Source organism: Trachurus japonicus, chromosome 23 (assembly GCF_045865225.1).
Source record: "Trachurus japonicus isolate A0001 chromosome 23, Traja_1.0".
Taxonomy (NCBI): Eukaryota; Metazoa; Chordata; class Actinopteri; order Carangiformes; family Carangidae; genus Trachurus; species Trachurus japonicus.
The window spans coordinates 3,706,908-3,724,916 of NC_140929.1; the positions used below are offsets into that span (position 1 = coordinate 3,706,908).

At 38.8% G+C, this 18,009-nt stretch overlaps 2 protein-coding genes across 2 annotated transcripts; both read left to right on the forward strand.

Annotated features, from left to right (window-relative positions):
* The first annotated feature begins 796 nt into the window (after nt 1-796).
* LOC146962341 (uncharacterized) lies at nt 797-5,434 on the forward strand. Its single transcript, XM_085769935.1, has 3 exons — nt 797-805; nt 3,720-3,999; nt 4,138-5,434. Exons 1-3 carry the CDS (start codon nt 797-799, stop codon nt 5,244-5,246), a joined length of 1,398 nt encoding a protein of 465 aa, XP_085626061.1. The 3' UTR covers nt 5,247-5,434.
* Nucleotides 5,435-7,323: 1,889 nt separating this feature from the next.
* LOC146962342 (uncharacterized) lies at nt 7,324-17,208 on the forward strand. The gene is made up of 6 exons (XM_085769936.1): nt 7,324-7,455; nt 8,293-8,584; nt 8,697-8,822; nt 8,932-9,617; nt 10,842-10,948; nt 16,185-17,208. Exons 2-6 carry the CDS (start codon nt 8,305-8,307, stop codon nt 17,206-17,208), a joined length of 2,223 nt encoding a protein of 740 aa, XP_085626062.1. The 5' UTR covers nt 7,324-7,455; nt 8,293-8,304.
* The last annotated feature ends 801 nt before the right edge of the window (nt 17,209-18,009 follow it).

The following is an 18,009-nucleotide window of genomic DNA, read 5'->3' on the forward strand; positions in this document are numbered from 1 at the left end:
CCTCACTACTTCTCTATTGACTTCCAGATATTTACCCAGTTAGCAGCAGTTAGCAGCTATCCAGGAAGAAGAGCTGAGGCTACTGTACGAATCATCAAATTTGACCCTGGTATGTTTCCACATTATCATCGATGCAGTGACGAATCCAGCTGGTTAATATTTGACTAAAACGCAACTTGTGCTTACTGTGCGTGCAGCTGATTGTTATCAAAGAAACCGAAACTTAGCGTTCAACTCTTTGCTTCCTTTTGTCTGGTTCAACAGCTGACTAGTAAGTCAACTCTAACTTAATTTAACAGATTTGAACCAAAGTTATGTTAAGGATAAACTTTACTATGAAAATGATAAATACAATCCAAATAAATGAAATTAAGACAACTTTATTGTACTATTTACAATTAAAGGGGAACAGTTTTATCAAAGTGGAGATACATGGATAAGATCTGACAGTTCAAGAAAAAGTAATGAAAACCTGTTCATCTTTTTACTTTCCAAAGTTTTGCAGTTTTAATACAAGACTGTGTCTTTCACTTGGCTCTCAAGGGAAGCACAGCTGCTTTTCATCCATCAGCATAGCATGAATGAACAATATTAAATGATCTAAATTCTGAATAATGACAATAAAAAGATCAATAGATGAAGGAGACATTAGCAAAAGACATGAAAAATGATCAGTCATAACTCATACTGACCTTTGTTGTTGATCCAATTTAAAAAAGAAAGAAAGAAAAAAAAAGAGCGAACATTAGCTTGAATGAACGGCATGGAGTGATCTTACCTGATGAAGGGATGTGAGATGGGGCAGGTAAGAGCTCATCTATATCGTGTGGGGCTGAACCAGGATTTTTTGCCATACTTTTTTTTTATAGTGTTGAGATCTGAGTAAGTGACAGATAATAATCTAGATCTCACAGACGTGTGGGATGAATGGAGGTATATGCTTTAGTGAATGCCATTTTAGTTTGTTTGTTTTATTCTAGAGATGAGACAAGCCTGGACATGGACAGGCTTTCATATGAGAGTTGGACAAACAAACTTAGTCACCACAACTTTGCTTAAAGGTTGAAACTGTTGTGATTAACTTTTTTGTATGAACAATGGCTTAAATTACTTTTGGCAAACCACACAACTGCTGGCTGAATATTAAGTTGTTAACTACAGATGCCAGGGGGATTTGACTTTTGTTTTCTGGAACAGAACTCACACTCTTTGGTTTAAAAGATGAATCTGTCTCTTACCAATACCAGCATACAGTATTTACTTTATTCTTGCTCTGCATTGGTTCCATCATAAAGTGCCTCCAAGGTAAATTGCAGTCTGTTATTCACCAGAATATTTTTCTGTTTGATTAACATTTATTTGGATTCAACAAAGCAAATTAGTATTTGTTCAACTAAGAATGTAACATTTAATCCTCTTCCCTCTCACACACTGTTTTGTATATTGTGGTGGAACAAGAGGAACAGTAACCACAAGTTTGCCAGTTCATAATGTAAAACAAGCATGTTCAATCCATTCCTGCCTATCCTGTTCCCAACTTTGACTCTGTCCTGTAAACACACCTGTAGCCTGGGAGCAGGAAACATATCACCTCTCAGTCTGTGGCCTGGTTCCTGGCTCAGCCATGTTTAAACCAGTTTGACCAGAGTTTATACTTAAGTTCCTCTATTTCAACCTGCTCTGCTAACCAGATGTCTTTTATTGTGGGTCCATATTGTTTTATCTATATATATAATGCGATCTTGTTACCTGCTAGTGTACACAGTCAGTGTTATTATTGGCTATAAACCACACCATGCTGCATCCACACCATAATTTTGTCTTACAATTAGAGCACATCACATGGTGGCACAGCTCATACAGTAGGTTGGCCCACCCTGATGTCATACTGACAGTTTGATGATTTCACAACAGTCAGACGCTGACGGCTGAGAGGCAACATCTTCCAGAAGAGGCAAGAAAATCGCTGATATTCTACGCTTACAAGTTTAACAGGTAAAACTATTTCACGCCAAAATAATTTATTGATTGTGTGGTTTATGATAGTTATAGCATTCCACAGGGATACGCTGATAACTTTCATTTCAAATATTCACTTATAGTAATTTGTTGTACAGTTTGACAAAGATCTACAAATTCTTAACTCTCGTAACTCTCATTTCATCATAAATGTTCTCATGGTTGAGATCCAGCGTGTCAGAACATGCCTCAAAATTCTTTCAAAGCCTTTTAAACAGCATAGATTATGTTTCTTCTTTTCTTTTTCCACTTTTATTCACATCAGTCTGCACTTTACAAGAATCAGATTTTAATGAAAAACTGAGCTGTTGTGGCTTAAGCTTAAAGGGACAACGAGGAGTTTCTCTATCGGCAGAACGAAAAATTCTGCGACAATAAAAAAGTTTCATATTAATGTGGATGAATCTACGTTACCCACACTTGTTAACTCATTGAGTGCCAACCACGTAATTTCTCGTTTTTCGTTCCCATGCGTTGAGTGCCAAAAACGAAATTTTTCGTTTTTTGCTTTTTTTTTTAATTATGAAAATAGACACTTTAATACACATTATATGTAAATTTGGGGACTCTACGACGAGGAGAACTGAAATAGATGACGATCAAAGTCACATGACAGCTCATGATCTGGAAGTTTTTATCATAACTCAGCTTCTGCAAACGGAGTTCTGCATGCAGATGCAGCGCAGCTGCTCCGCTGCTGCTCTGCTCTCACCCGCGAGGCTGCAGCAGCTGGGAGCTGAACCAGGAAGCTCTCAGCCCACTGTCCCGCCCGGTCTTCATCTGGAGCAACACCGTGTCCTCCCCAAAGTCCTCCCGCGGTAAAATCTGATGGTCTCTGGACCAAAGCAGACCGGCACCACCGACCCGTACCACAGACGGACCGCGACCACCGGCGGGACCGGTGTTCGCGAGCCGCTGTGGCCGGCAGAGCCTCACGTTCCGCGGCGAGAGGCTGTGACACGGCACGGTGCGTCTGTGTTATTGCTGTTTAGTGGCGCCCCCCCCGCCCCCGATGGTGGTTTTGTGAATAGAACAACAATTGTTGTGTATATTTATCTTATACGAGCCCTTTGATCCAGAAATGCGAGTGTCTGAAGAGCGACAGACACAAACAGCGCACCTTTCATAAAAGACGCTCTATCTCCTTTTCTAGAAAAAAAGGAGGGATTTTGGTGAAACCCAGCCATGTTTAGCTTGACTTTTCTCAGGAACGGAGGCACGTAGAAACAAACGGTTTGTGGCCATTTGAAGGATAAAGTTAAACCTTTCAAATGAGCTACAGTATGTGTTGGTGGCAATAATATAGAATACACTATGGCTCTAAAATAAAAAGTCAAATATGGTCTAATTTGCCGGTACACTTGACTAAAACTTTGGAAAGGAGCGCGGCACTCAATGAGTTAATGGGTCCATTTTTGATAAACATATCATTTTGTCTCTATTGTTATTTTGTTATTATTATTAGTGGTGGAAATGCTGGGCGAGCTGACCAGCGTTTCCTTACTTTTCCTCCTCGTTGTCCCTTTAAGAGGCCAACTTTGAGGAAAAATACAGTGACTGGTTATTTCCGGGGGGAAAAGAGAAGTAAATTTGTCAGTGTCTTTAGTTCCTGTTTCAGAACCACTTGGTTCAAGACCTAGCTCATTAAAGTAAAGTCAGTAAAGTGGTTTCATTAGCAGTTCTTATCTTCTTTTTATCAGGGAACAACAATGGCAAAACTTAACGAAAGTCTCTGGCATACTCTGGAAAATTTGACGACTGAGCAGCTCAAGGAGTTCCAGTGGTTCCTGAAGCAGGATGACATCATGGAAGGCTTCTCAGGCATCCCAGAGGCCCGTCTGGAGGGGGCAGACAGGCAAGACACAGTGGATAGGATGGTGCAAAAATATGGCGGCCGCGATGCTCTAGAGCTGACAATTAAGATCTTAGAGAAGATCAACAGAAATGATCTGGTGCAGCATTTGTCCCTCATCAAGAATGGTAAGTTGAGAAGAGTAAAAATATTAATATATCCATAATATTCTTTGTGGATTTACTATAATGTTCAAACAATAACATTGTTTAAACAGCAATCAACAATAAAAGCTGCTGTTGAAGACCTGGTCTGATCTGTTTTAGGTGGTCTTCTCAAAAGTGAATATGAAACAAAGAAGGCAGAGGTGGAGAAGACAAAGGCTAAAATCAAGCTGATGATCCAGAAGAGACAGATGAAAATCCAGGAACTGACACACTCAGTAGAGCGCAGCAAGGAATCCGCAAATAGACACATCGCAGACAGTGTGCAGATCTTTGGTTTGTTGCTACAGCTGGTTCAAAGAAGTCTGGATAATCTCATCGAAGCAACTGAAGAAAAGGACAAAACGACGCAGAAACAGGCTGAAGGATTCATCCAAGAGCTGGAGCAGGAAGTGTCCGAGCTGACCAAGAGAAGTGCAGAGGTGGAGAAGCTGTCGCAAAGCAAAGACCACATCAGCTTTGTCCGAAACTTCTCACCCAGGGATGTTATTCCACCCACCAAGGATTGGACAGAAGTCAGCATCCCACTTCCCCCATATGCATGGAGTGTGGGGAGTGCTGTGACTCAGCTAAAGGAAGAATTTAACAATGAGACAGAGAGGTTTATTTCTAAAGCCAAGTTGATCAGAGTACAGGAGTTTGCAGTTGATGTGACCCTAGATCCTGATACGGCAAATTCCCATCTAATTTTGGCAGACGATGGGAAACAAGTTTATTGTGGAGATGTACAACAAAACCTTCCGGATAACCCAAAGAGATTCAACACTGCTCTCAACGTCTTGGGAAAGGAGAGTTTCTCTTCAGGAAGATTTTACTATGAGGTTCAGGTGGAAGGGAAGACTTCCTGGGATTTAGGCATTGTCAAAGAATCAGCCAGTAGGAAGGGATCAATCACAGCAAGTCCCAGTGCTGGCTACTGGGCTATATATTTAAGGAATACCAATGAGTACAAAGCTTCTGGTGCCAATCTCAGTGTAAAATATCCACTGAAGAAGGTGGGTGTGTTTGTGGATTACAATAAAGGATCAGTTTTATTTTTTAATGTAGACTCCGCAGACATTATCTACTCCTTTACTGGCTGTTCGTTCACTGAGAAAATCTATCCATTCTTCAGTCCTGGTCGTTGTCATGGAAATACTGCCCCTCTGATCATCTCTGCCCTCAGTAACACTGACCAATCATCCATTCAGAACAGATTCTGCCATTCTTGAGACACATCAAAAAGAAAAACCATCAGTAAATATGATGTTTGTGATTAAACAACTAATCAGCTTTGATATTTTGGGCAAAAGAAAGGTAGAAGCTGAAGGACATACTGTAAATTGAAACCGTCAGAAAATGTAATGGAGTTTGGTTGTAGTACCATGTTGTGCCCACTAGATGGTAGTACTTCCTCATGAGTTACAAACGTGTACAGCCTTGCTCTAATCCTTACTGTACCAGTCTTCAGATTTTAATGATCACAATGCTCTGAATGATACATTTTCACTGTACAATAAATTAACATTCTAAATTTTTGATTCACTCTAGTGCTTTCTTATCAATCGATCAATCAATCCAACTTTATTTATCCCTACCGGGGGAATTGGTTCAAGCAGCTGATACTTATGAACACATTTTAAACATGTGTAGCTGTGTCGAACAAATATTGTATTGCCAGATGTGGAGTTTTTAGGCATTTTGTCCTTTCATTGTGATAAATGTTACATATTGACATAATGAGTAGACTTTAATCAGATCAAGCCTGTCGCAAAACTCTTGATGTCAGGAAGTTTTGAGAAGCAAGCAACAAAACTTACGTACAACACTTGCGTACAATCATGTGCTTATCATCATCGAAATGTTTCCCAGATGTGATCTTTTTCAGCTCGGTTTAAGATTATTTTTCAGGCTTTTATTTTATCACACCTGGATTACTGCAACCGCTGCGGTTACAAGTGATACTGTCAAGTTTTAATACACCTCCCACAAAAGCCACTACTTTTTGTCTTTGTCTAAGGGCTGCCATAAGTGTTGGTGTTTAACTTAAGCTGCCAAAGGTCGGTTGAGTCTCCTCCTCCCCAACATCCTCCTCCCCCCTGTTTTCTAACAGGAAATTTAGCAAAGAGGATCGTGGCCTCGACATTAACAACCTTTATATCTTTACTAATGTTCACTAGTTGTTAGACAGAATAATCTTAATGTATTGGTCATCTTTCTACTTATGAAGAACTCTGTGGTGAATTCAGTTTGGTGAGTTTTTTTTAAGTGTTTATGGTTTGATAAGATACAAAATGTATATAGTTTATGCCTATGTAGTACCATTGTGTGCCAGGTACTTTGAAATTATCCGTTTCTATCCGAGAGTTAACTGGGTAAATGTAAGTAATAAGAGTTTTCATAACACTGTGCTACATAAATGAAACAGAGCTGAAACACAGGATGATCATTAATTACCAGCAGCCAGCCTCTTGCAGCACAGTGCAGTATGCGGATGGATGTTTGTTACCGATTAAGTCATGCTCTCTTATCTTTCTTCAGACATTCACTGTGTTCACATCGGACGTTGCCGTAAAATATCATCTGCTATCAGAAAAGTTTGTCTATTCAACATAAATAAAAGATAAGGACTAAATTACTTCCTCTGAGGGGAAGCCAGCCACCAAAAAGGCTAAGTGAAACTCAACAACAGTCAAAACAGGAAGCAGCTATGACACTTACATTTTAAGGTTTGAAAGTATTTGGATTTCCTTCTTTGATTATGAAATCTTCAATACACCGTAAATATACTATTTTTCATAGGTTATAAACTGATAATTCATTATCTTCTGATGAGGGATGTGAGATAAAGTCTGTTGTTTGAGCCCAGTTTTATTCAGTTTCATTTGCTTACTGTCCTGGAATACAAGTAGGGAACAGAACTTTCTTAAAAATGACAGTGTGAAGTATTATTGATAAAAAAAAAAATTAAAAAAAACTTTGTAGAAGCATGTCTCTTTGTAAGAAATCAGGAGATTAAAAAAATCATGTGTTAATCATCATCAAAATGTTTCCCAGATGTGATCTTTTTCAGCTCAGTTTAAGATGATTTTTCAGGCTTCCATTTTATCACACCTGGATTACTGAAACCACTGTAGTTACAAGTTATAGCGTCAAGTTTTAATACACCTCCCACAGAAGCCACTACTTTTTGCGTTTGTCTAAGGGCTGCCATGATAAGGGCTGGTGATTAACTTATGCTGCCAAAAGTTTGTTGAGTCTCCTCCTCCCCAACATCCTCCTCCCCCCCCTTTTCTAACAGGAAATTTAGCAAAGAGGATCGAGGCCTCGACAGTAACAACCTTTATATCTTTACTAATGTTCACTAGTTGTTAGACAGAATAATCTAAATGTATTGGTCATCTTTCTACTTATGAAGAACTCTGTGGTGAATTCAGTTTGGTGAGTTTTTTTTTAAGTGTTTATGGTTTGATAAGATACAAAATGTATAGATTTTATGCCTATGTAGTACCATTGTGTGCCAGGTACTTTGAAATTATCCGTTTCTATCCAGGAGTTAACTAGGTAAATGTAAGTAATAAGAGTTTTCATAACACTGTGCTACATAAATGGAGCAAAAGCTGAAACACAGGATGATCATTAATTATCAGCAGCTATAGCCTCTTGCAGCACAGTGCAGTATGCGGATGGATGTTTGTTACTGATTAAGTCATGGTCTCTTATCTTTCTTCAGACATTCACTGTGTTCACATCAGATGTTGCCGTAAAATGGCATCTGCTATCAGAAAAGTTTGTCTATTCAACATAAATAAAAAAATAAGGACTAAATTACTTCCTCTGAGGGGAAGCCAGCCACCAAAAAGGTAAAGTGAAACTCAACAACAGACAAAATAGGAAGCAGCTATGGCACTTGCATTTACATTAGTATTTGGATTTCCTTCTTTGATTATGAAATCTTCAATACACTGTAAATATACTATTTTTCAGAGGTTATAAACTGATAATTCATTGTCTTCTGATGAGGGATGTGAGATAAAGTCTGTTGTTTGAGCCCAGTTTTATTCCGTTTCATTTGCAGACTGTGCTGGAAAAATATGACAGTGTAAAGTATTATTGATAAAAAAAAAAACATTGTAGGAGCATGTTTCTTTGTAAGAAATCTGGAGATTTTTTTTTTAATCTTTTGAATTCAAATATCCAAATGTAGGAGTTCTGAACAATGAGAGATTATGACGTTGATATTCAAAAGTCTGATTGGAAAATGTTTCATGTTTACAGCACAAAGCCATAATGGCAACACTTAGGGAGGAGCTGTTGAATACACTGCTGGATTTAAATGTTGACCAGTTTAAGCTCTTCAAGTTTTATGTGCGAGACAATGGTGTTCTGGAAGGCCGTTCAAGCATCCCACTGGAAAACGTGGACAAGGCAGACAGGCCAGACATGGTGGAACTAATGCTACGCCAATACCTGGATCACGGGGCTCTGGAGATAACCTTGAAGGTTCTGGGGAAGATCAACAGGAATGATCTGGTGGAACGCTTGAAAAACTTCAACTCAAAACCAAGAGGTTAGTTGGGTGAAGACCAAAAACAGAGGTACTACATTCATCTCAATACAAATTGGGAATTAAAATATTATAATAATTTGTCTTTCTTGATTGTATGTCCCATGACTCCCAGTTGCAGAGACTAAATCGCACCCAACCACCAACCACCCAGTCGATCTCACTCAAGGCAACTCAGAGGAAGGAAAAATTTTAGATTCTTTCCAGGGGTTTGCTCGCATTGCTGGTGCTTTATTTAAAGGTAAAGCCATTAAATATAGTTCCCCCACCTGCACCTTCCAGGTGGGCCAATAACTTCTCCAAACTTTGTGCAAGACTGTCCACATATCTGCTTTGTGTTTTTTCTACAGACATCATATCATCTGATGTCAGTTCTGGCACAAAAGGATTTCACAGAAAGAAGGCCAGACCACTCAAATGGGTCCAACAATTTGCAGTGGAGGTGACCTTGGATCACAAAACAGCACACCCCAATCTTATCCTGTCTGATGATGGGAAACAAGTACATCATGGCGATCTCAGAAAGAATCTACCAGACAACCCTGAGAGATTTTACAGCTGTGTTAATGTTTTAGGAAAGCAGAGTTTCTCCACTGGAAGATATTACTTTGAGGTTCAGGTTAAAGGGAAGACAGCTTGGGCTTTGGGAGTGACCAAAGAGTCGATCAAGAGAAAAGGAGGTATCACAGCGAGCCCTAACAATGGCTACTGGACTATAATGTTGAGGAATGGAGATGAGTATGAGGCTAATGATGAGAATCCAGTCTCTCTCTCTCTAAATCAGGACCCACAGAAGATAGGAGTGTTTGTGGATTATGATGATGGTCTTGTCTCGTTTTATAATGTAGATTCTGCAGACCATCTTTACTCCTTTATCGGTTGTGCCTTCAATGAGAAACTCCATCCATTTTTTACCCCATGTACCAATGATGGTGGAGTAAACTCTGCCCCCCTCATCATATCTCCCGTCAAACATGATGAAGGATATAAAAGAAAGAAGGCTAAGCTGAGGAGTGTCCAGCAGTTTGGAGTGGAGGTGACCTTTGATCACAAAACAGCACACCCTAATCTTATCCTGTCTGAAGATGGGAAACAAGTACATCATGGTGATATCAGAAAGAAAATACCAGACAACCCAGAAAGATTTTACAGGTGTGTTAATGTTTTAGGAGAGCAGAGTTTCTCCTCTGGAAGATTTTACTTTGAGGTTCAGGTTAAAGGAAAGACGGCATGGACCGTAGGAGTGGCCAAAGAGTCAATTGACAGGAAGGGAGATATCACACTCGGGCCTAGATATGGTTTCTGGACAATAGGTTTGAGAAATGGAGATGAATGCAAAGCTATTGATGATCAAGTAGTTCATCTTTCTCCAAAGTCTTGTCTTCAGAATGTGGGGGTGTTTGTGGACTATTATGAGGGTCTAGTCTCGTTTTATAACGTAGATTCTGCAGATCATCTTTACTCCTTCACTGACTGCTCCTTTAAAGGGAAACTGCATCCATACTTTAGTCCTTGCACAAATGAAGGTGGTGTAAACTCTGCTCCCCTCATCATATCTCCTATCAATCATGATGAGTATGACAGAAAGAAAGCTAAGCTGAGGAGTGTCCAGCAGTTTGGAGTGAATGTGACTCTGGATCCTGATACAGCACATCCTGCTCTCATCCTGTCTAATGATCAAAAAGAGGTATACTGTGGTGATGTGTTTAAAAAACTCCCAGACAGCGGTGACAGATTTAATAGCTGTGTTAATGTTTTAGGAAAGCAGAGTTTTTCATCAGGAAGATTTTACTTTGAGGTTCAGGTTAAAGGGAAGACGGCATGGACCGTAGGAGTGGCCAAAGAGTCAATTGACAGGAAGGGAGACATCACACTCAGACCTAGATATGGTTTCTGGGCCATGTGTTTGACAGATGGAGATGAATACAAAGCCATTGATGACCAAGTAGTTAATCTCTCTCCAAAGTCTTGTCTTCAGAAGGTGGGAGTGTTTGTGGACTATGATGAGGGCCTGGTCTCCTTTTATGATGTAGATTCTGCAGAGCTTCTTTATTCCTTCACCAAATGCTCCTTCAAAGAGAAACTCTATCCATTCTTTAGTCCTTGCACAAATGATGGTGGTGTAAACTCTGCCCCTCTGATAATCACTCCTGTCAATCATACGCTGAACCCAAAGACACAGAACTTGGGTAAATTTAGTCAAAATGACTATGAAAAAAAGAAAGCTAATTTGTCAAGGATTCAACGGTTTGACATGGAGGTGACATTGGATCCTGAAACAGCACATCCTGCTCTCTTTCTGTCTGATGACAGGAAGAAAGTTCATGATGGTGATGTGTGGAAAAAACTACCAAAAAACCCTAAAAGGTTCAAAAGATGTGTCAACGTACTGGGGAAGCAATGTTTCTCCTCGGGAAAAATTTACTATGAGGTTCAGGTTAAGGGAAAGACAGCCTGGACTCTAGGAGTGGCCACAGAGTCAATTGACAGGAAGGGAGATATCACACTCAGCCCTGAGGATGGTTTCTGGACTATATGGTTAAGAAATGAAGATGAGTACAGTGCTAATGATGACTGTCCAGTCCGTCTCTCACTCATTCAGCATCCTCAGAGGATAGGAGTGTTTGTGGACTATGATGAGGGTCTAGTCTCCTTTTATAATGTAGATTCTGCAGATCTTCTTTACTCCTTCACCAACTGTTCCTTCACTGAGAAACTCTTTCCATTCTTCAGTCCTTGCACTCATGAAGGTGGCGTAAACTCTGCTCCCCTCATCATAACTCCTGTTGATCATGATGAGTATGAAAGACAGAAGGCTGAGCTGAAGAGTGTCCAGCAGTTTGGAGTGGATGTGACTCTGGATCCTAATACAGCACACTCAGCACTTGTCCTGTCTGAAGATGGAAAACAAGTGTATTGTGGTACTAAACGTCAGAAACTCCCAGACAGCCGTGACAGATTTAATAGCTGTGTTAATATCTTAGGAAAGCAGAGTTTTTCATCAGGAAGATTTTACTTTGAGGTTCAGGTTAAAGGGAAGACAGCCTGGACTGTAGGAGTGGCCAAAGAGTCGATAAACAGAAGAGGAAATATCAAAGTCAATCCTTATGATGGCTACTGGACTGTATGGTTAAGAAATGGAGAAGAGTACATGGCTAATGATGACCGTCCAGTCCGACTTTCTCTCTATCATCATCTTGAGAAGGTGGGGGTGTTTGTTGATTATGACGATGGGCTGGTCTCCTTCTATGATGTAGATTCTGCAGATCTTCTCTACTCCTTCACTGGCTGCTCCTTTACAGACAAACTGCTTCCATACTTTAGTCCCTGTGGAAATGACGATGGTAGCAACTCTGCTCCCCTAGTAATATGTCCTGTCAATCACAATGGTTAGATGACTCGTGTTATTCCAGTTGAGTTGTGACAGAATCTGACATATATTACCAGAGAGAAAAGGCTGTACTGACTGTTTGATTATTAGATCACACTTTTGTTTGGGTTCTTGTGTTCAGTTAGCATGTGAGTGAGATGTTGTAATTACTGTATTTCAAATTCTGTTTGATTTTGTTACTGCCTAATTTGTTTTTTTTTTAATTTTTACATTCCACTGTGCCATTTACTATTGTCAGACATTTATGTTTATCTCACTGTGTACTTGTACATTGCTAAAATGACGGTAATGCTCTTTTGAATCTCTTGAACTTTCCTAAAGTTTCAGCTACAATCAAAGTTAATGAGATTTTTTTTCATGCAAACTGAGATTCAAGACTGAGGGTGACGACCTTTACAAAAAAAATGAACAGAAGTGAAGCCCTTTTGGGACTTATTGTTCAGTGATTTTTCAGGGAGTTTTCTAGCAAAATATTTTCACAAATTGAAGACAGACTAATCTTCTCAGACTCACTCTGTATTAAGTGAGGACTACATTTGCCTACAGAAAAGCTTTTACAATAATTTAATAATGTACTTTGGACTGACTGTAATGTAGGTTCTTGTCCATAGTCCAGTGTGTTTATATTACTAAGTTCCAAAGGCAACCAGGAAACTTGGTTAATATTACTGTTGTGATGTGTTATTGGGCTAGAGCAGAAATAAAAGAGAAACCAAGTCTAAAGCAGCTTTTCAACCTTACTCCAAAAAATATATTATTCAAATGTGCATTGTGTATTTTCTGTTAATTTGTGCTTTGATCCAAGTTTTTGGAGGAAGGCAACATCTTAAGCTTTAATGTAGTTGTGCCATTATACAAGTAAAGAGACAAAGGTCATGCAAAACAATAACATCACAGTTAATATATAACTGCATTACAATCATAAATATTTTACAGCCAGATATGGTGTCTCGACAGTTTGTCCTTTCATTGTAATAAATGTTATCTATTGACATACAGAGTAGACTGAGCTAAGCAGATACCAGAAACTATTGTCAAGAGAAAAAGAAACCAAAACTAAAGGATGCCTTCACTAAGAGCCTTTTTTGTGTGAATACTATGTGAAGAGTTGGAAATATCATAAAGTTATACACGTTTTGTTTTCAGTACTAATCATTGAAGAGTATTTTGAATGGACCATTTTTTTTTTTAACGGATTTGAAATAGTGTAAAGATAATGATAGTCCTCATTACTTTGTAAAATATTTGGAGTTTGTGTTCTTGAAATGTGACAATTGGGATATCTAATTACCAAGTTATTTTGATAATTTATGAAAAATACATAAATAAAAAAATCCCACATCAGACACAGAGAACATTTTACATCTGTTTATAAAATCTTGAGTTGTAATTCCTTTCTCCTAATATTATTATATTTCCTTATTACAGTGTTGCAATAACCACTCTTCCCTATCTTCTTTATACTAGGCCAAAGCATCATCAGTGGTGATTGTTTACCAGAGGGTTGGTTTCAGGTTGGGGGGAGGAGACTCATTGCAATTTTTTTCCCTAGCGGGGCCAAGACAATAACCACTTTCTACATTTGAATGACGCTGTGGTGAATTCAGTTTGGTGAGTTTTTTAAACATTCATTGTTTGAATATACTGTATATTAAATACCTAGATTTTTATAGCTAGTTTCAGTGTTTCTGCTACTTTGTATCTTGGGGAGGGAGTTAATACTTTTTATGTCTATGTCTGTCCAAGAATTGACCAAATAAAAAAGGTAACACCATGATACTGTGATTGTTTTGACAACATAAATGGAAAAGAAGTTGAAACACAGGGGGATGTTTAATTATCAGCTGCTGGCCTCTTAGTGTACAGCACTTTGTTACTAATTAAGTCATTGTCTCTTATTTCATCTTAACTGTCAATTTAGCCCTGGGATCCAGCAGAACATCAGCTGAAACTGTTTGAAAGTGCACAACATAAAGGTTTACTTTAATTACAAAAAACAAACAAAAAAACACATGCAACAATGAGTCATGAGTGCGCCTTTGGAATGAGTCATGAGTGCGCCTTTGGAATGATTTCAGTATCTGTGGTTAGGATTAGTTATTAATGCAACAAATTGCAATACAATGTAGACAATTCAAGTGGAGAATAGAGGAATAATCCAGGGTAATCTTTAAGCAGTGTCTTGTTCTGGGACATTTCTATAGAGTTGCAATACATCCTCTGCAGGGAAGCCACGGGTTCAGCAAAGGAGTGAAATTCAACCACAGTGGAAAGAGGATGTCTATATGAATATGAAGAATGACTATAGTGAAGTCAGGTAGCTAAAATACTTTTTATGGCAGATTTGATCAACAATTTATGATCTTCTGTTGAGGTATGTAAGATTAACTTCACTTATGAATCATTTTTTTCTGTTCAGTATGACTGTGCTGAAATAAAAACAGCATACTGTGAGTGAAGCAGGTTTAAGCAATAGCATCAGTTAATACATAACCGCAATACAGTTTCCTCTGACAAAGACGATCATAAATATTTTATTGCCAGATATGGTGTTCATAAAATGTTGGTTCTGGTAAATGTTAAATATTGAACGATGTATTGAACAAAGCAGAAATTAACTACTTAAGAAAGGGAGAGGAAGCAAAATCAAAGGAGTTATTCAGCATCACAGTTCTGGTATTACTGATACTGCACTCAAAGTGAATAGTGCAATATCAGTTGTACAATTGTACAGTTTTTGTTAGTATTTATAAAGATTGTATTATTTAGGATTCACTACGTAAAATATGTTAAGGACAGTTACATCAGAAGGTCGTAACTTTTTAATCACTGGGGAGTTTTGTGAACTTAAGTAATGGACCCTGATTTGTTAGTATAAAGATAGGACATTCCCTTTACTTTTTGTTATTTGCATTCCAGATGTTCAAATAAAAAAGTCTGATTGGAAATGTCCTCATGTTTACAGAAGGAAACCATAATGACAACCCTTAAGGAGGCACTCTTGAATACTCTGCAGGATTTAAATGAAGAGCAGTTTAAGCTCTTCAAGTTTTTTGTTAAAGAAGATGGCGTCCTGGAAGGCTCCTCAAGAATCCCAGAGGCTAAGGTGGAGAAGGCAGACAGGGTGGACATAGTGGAGCTAATGGTACAACAATATCAGGATCGCGCTCAAAGGGTAACTTTGAATGTTCTGGAGAAGATCAAAAGGAACGATCTGGTGGAACGTTTGAAAATGTTCAAATCAAGTCCAAGAGGTTAGTTGATTGAGGATAAATATAGCAACTTCATCTCAATTATTATAATTATGCTTGTATCTGATCTAATTCTCACATGCAGAAACCGCCCATCCACTGGCTCCCACTCTTGGCAACTCTGTGGAAAGAGAAAGTCTCAATCCTCTGCTTGCTCTCCTGGCTAATGCCGTTCTGAAAGGTACCATCATTAAATTTAACCCCCATCACTGCAGACAACAGCACAATAGCCACACAATAACTATTGATTACACTTCTCAGACATGACGGTCTCTACTGTTTTTTTTTTTTTAGCTACACAGAGTCCACATAAAATTATTTTCAAAAGCTGTAGTTTTGCATGTCACAACTGAATGAGTCTTCATGGCCAAAATTACTGTATTGTTGTCTTACTGGGGTAATTATTAAGTCCTCTTTCAAACCCTGTTCCACAAGGTGCCCCATGTCTTCTTCATGACCCATGATGTGGCTCTGTTAAGAACATATAAACATATAGCTCCCTCTAGTATCCTGTTCCCAACCTGTATTTTAACACATTACCGACATACTGTTGAGGCCACTGCACTGAGCGAACAGCTGAAATTCCCTATGTACTTAGCAGGTGGTACCTACCATTAAATAAACATGTTTTAACCATAAGGTTAAATCATAAACTAATCAATCACACAGAAAACCAAAGTCTAATCAAAGTTTAAAAAAAAGTTGACAGTCCAACAGGCCTGTTCTGCAAGACTGACCATGCATGTGTGCCCTTTTCTTTAGACATCGAACCACCGGATGTTGGTGCTCACACAGAGGGATTTCACAGAAGGCAGGCCAAACCCCTGAAGTGGGTCCAACAATTTGCAAAGGAGGTGACCTTCGATCACAAAACTGCACACCCCAATCTAATCCTGTCTGATGATAAGAAACAAGTACATCATGGTGATTTCAGAAAGAATCTACCAGACAACCATGAGAGATTTTACAGGTGTGTTAATGTTTTAGGAAAGCAGAGTTTCTCCACTGGAAGATTTTACTTTGAGGTTCAGGTTAAAGGGAAGACAGCCTGGACTGTAGGAGTGGCCAAAGAGTCAATTGAAAGGAAGGGAAACATCACACTCAACCCTGAAGATGGTTTCTGGACTGTATGGTTAAGAAATGGAAAAGAGTACATGGCTAATGATGACCACCCAGTCCGTCTCTCACTCCCTCAGCATCCTCAGACGGTGGGCGTGTTTGTTGATCACGAGGATGACCTGGTCTCCTTTTATGATGTAGATTCTGCAGAGCTTCTTTATTCCTTCATCAAATGCTCCTTCAACGAGAAACTCTATCCGTTCTTTAGTCCTTGCACAAATGGTGGTGGTGTAAACTGTGCCCCCCTCATCGTATCTCCTGTCAAACATGATGAAGAATATGAAGGAAGGAAGGCTGAACTGAAGAGTGTCCAGCAGTTTGAAGTGGACGTGACTCTGGATCCTGAAACAGCACATCCTGCTCTCTTCCTGTCTGATGACAGAAAGAAAGTTCATGATGGTGATGTGAGGAATAAACTCCCACAAAACCCTAAAAGGTTCAAGAGATGTGTCAATGTACTGGGGAAGCAGAGTTTCTGCTCAGGAAAATTTTACTTTGAGGTTCAGGTTAAAGGAAAGACTGCTTGGGATTTGGGAGTGGCCAAAGAGTCAATTGACAGAAAAGGAAAAATCACAACAACCCCCAACAATGGTTTCTGGACAATAATGTTGAGGAATGGAGATGAGTATGAGGCTTTTGATGAGGTATCTCTCCCTCTGAAACAGTGTCCACAAAAGATAGGAGTGTTTGTTGACTATGATGATGGACGGGTCTCCTTTTATGATGTCTATTCTGCAGATCGACTCTACACCTTCACCAACTGCTCATTCAAAGAGAAACTCTATCCATTCTTTAGTCCTTGCACAAATGATGGTGGTGTAAACTCTGCCCCTCTGATAATCTCTCCTGTCAATCACAATGATTAGATGATTCCTGGTGTTGTTTTAAGTCCTCAACACCGACAGAGCTACTTTCTCGTATTCTAGTTGAGCTGTAATAAAAACCCACAGTACCAGTAAGAATAATAAAGGTCTGTATTTACTCACCTGAGTGTTTTTTCCAACTCAGTGGAATTTAATTTGATGAGTGGATCACACTTTTCATTGTGTCTTGTATTCAGTTACCATGTGTCCAGAGCTTTTAAAATGGAATCCACAGTAATTACTGTATTTCAAATTCTGTAAAATGTTACTTGATTTTTTTTTTCATCGTTTTAATCTTGATATTTGTGGTACACATTTGTCAGACATAAGTGTTTTATCTCACTGTGTATTTGTACATTGATGAAATGACAGTAAATCTGCTTTGAATCTCTTGAATTGTTCTGAACTGTGCTGTAAAGGTTCAGCTACTTTCCAATTCCTCTAAATGTTGCCATTTGTTTAGTTTGATACATTCTTCACTTACTATTGTCAAGCATCACTTTCTGCAATGTCTTATGTGTACCGAAGGTTCAGCTACACTCAGTTTTTTCATCTTTTGTTTAAACTTCTCAAATACGCAAATGCAGGCTGATTGAGTCGATGAATGAATGTAAAGGTTTGTTTACAGTGGTAGTGTTTGAAACAGCATGAAGGATAAATTTGTTATGAAAAAATGTTCTGTTGTAATATGTTCCTTAAACTGAATCCGTGTAATCTAATTATTTTGTCAATACTGTTTTTGAAAGTGAACTAATAGACATGCTTGTCATGAGAATTATTTGTCATTAATATAGGTAGATTATA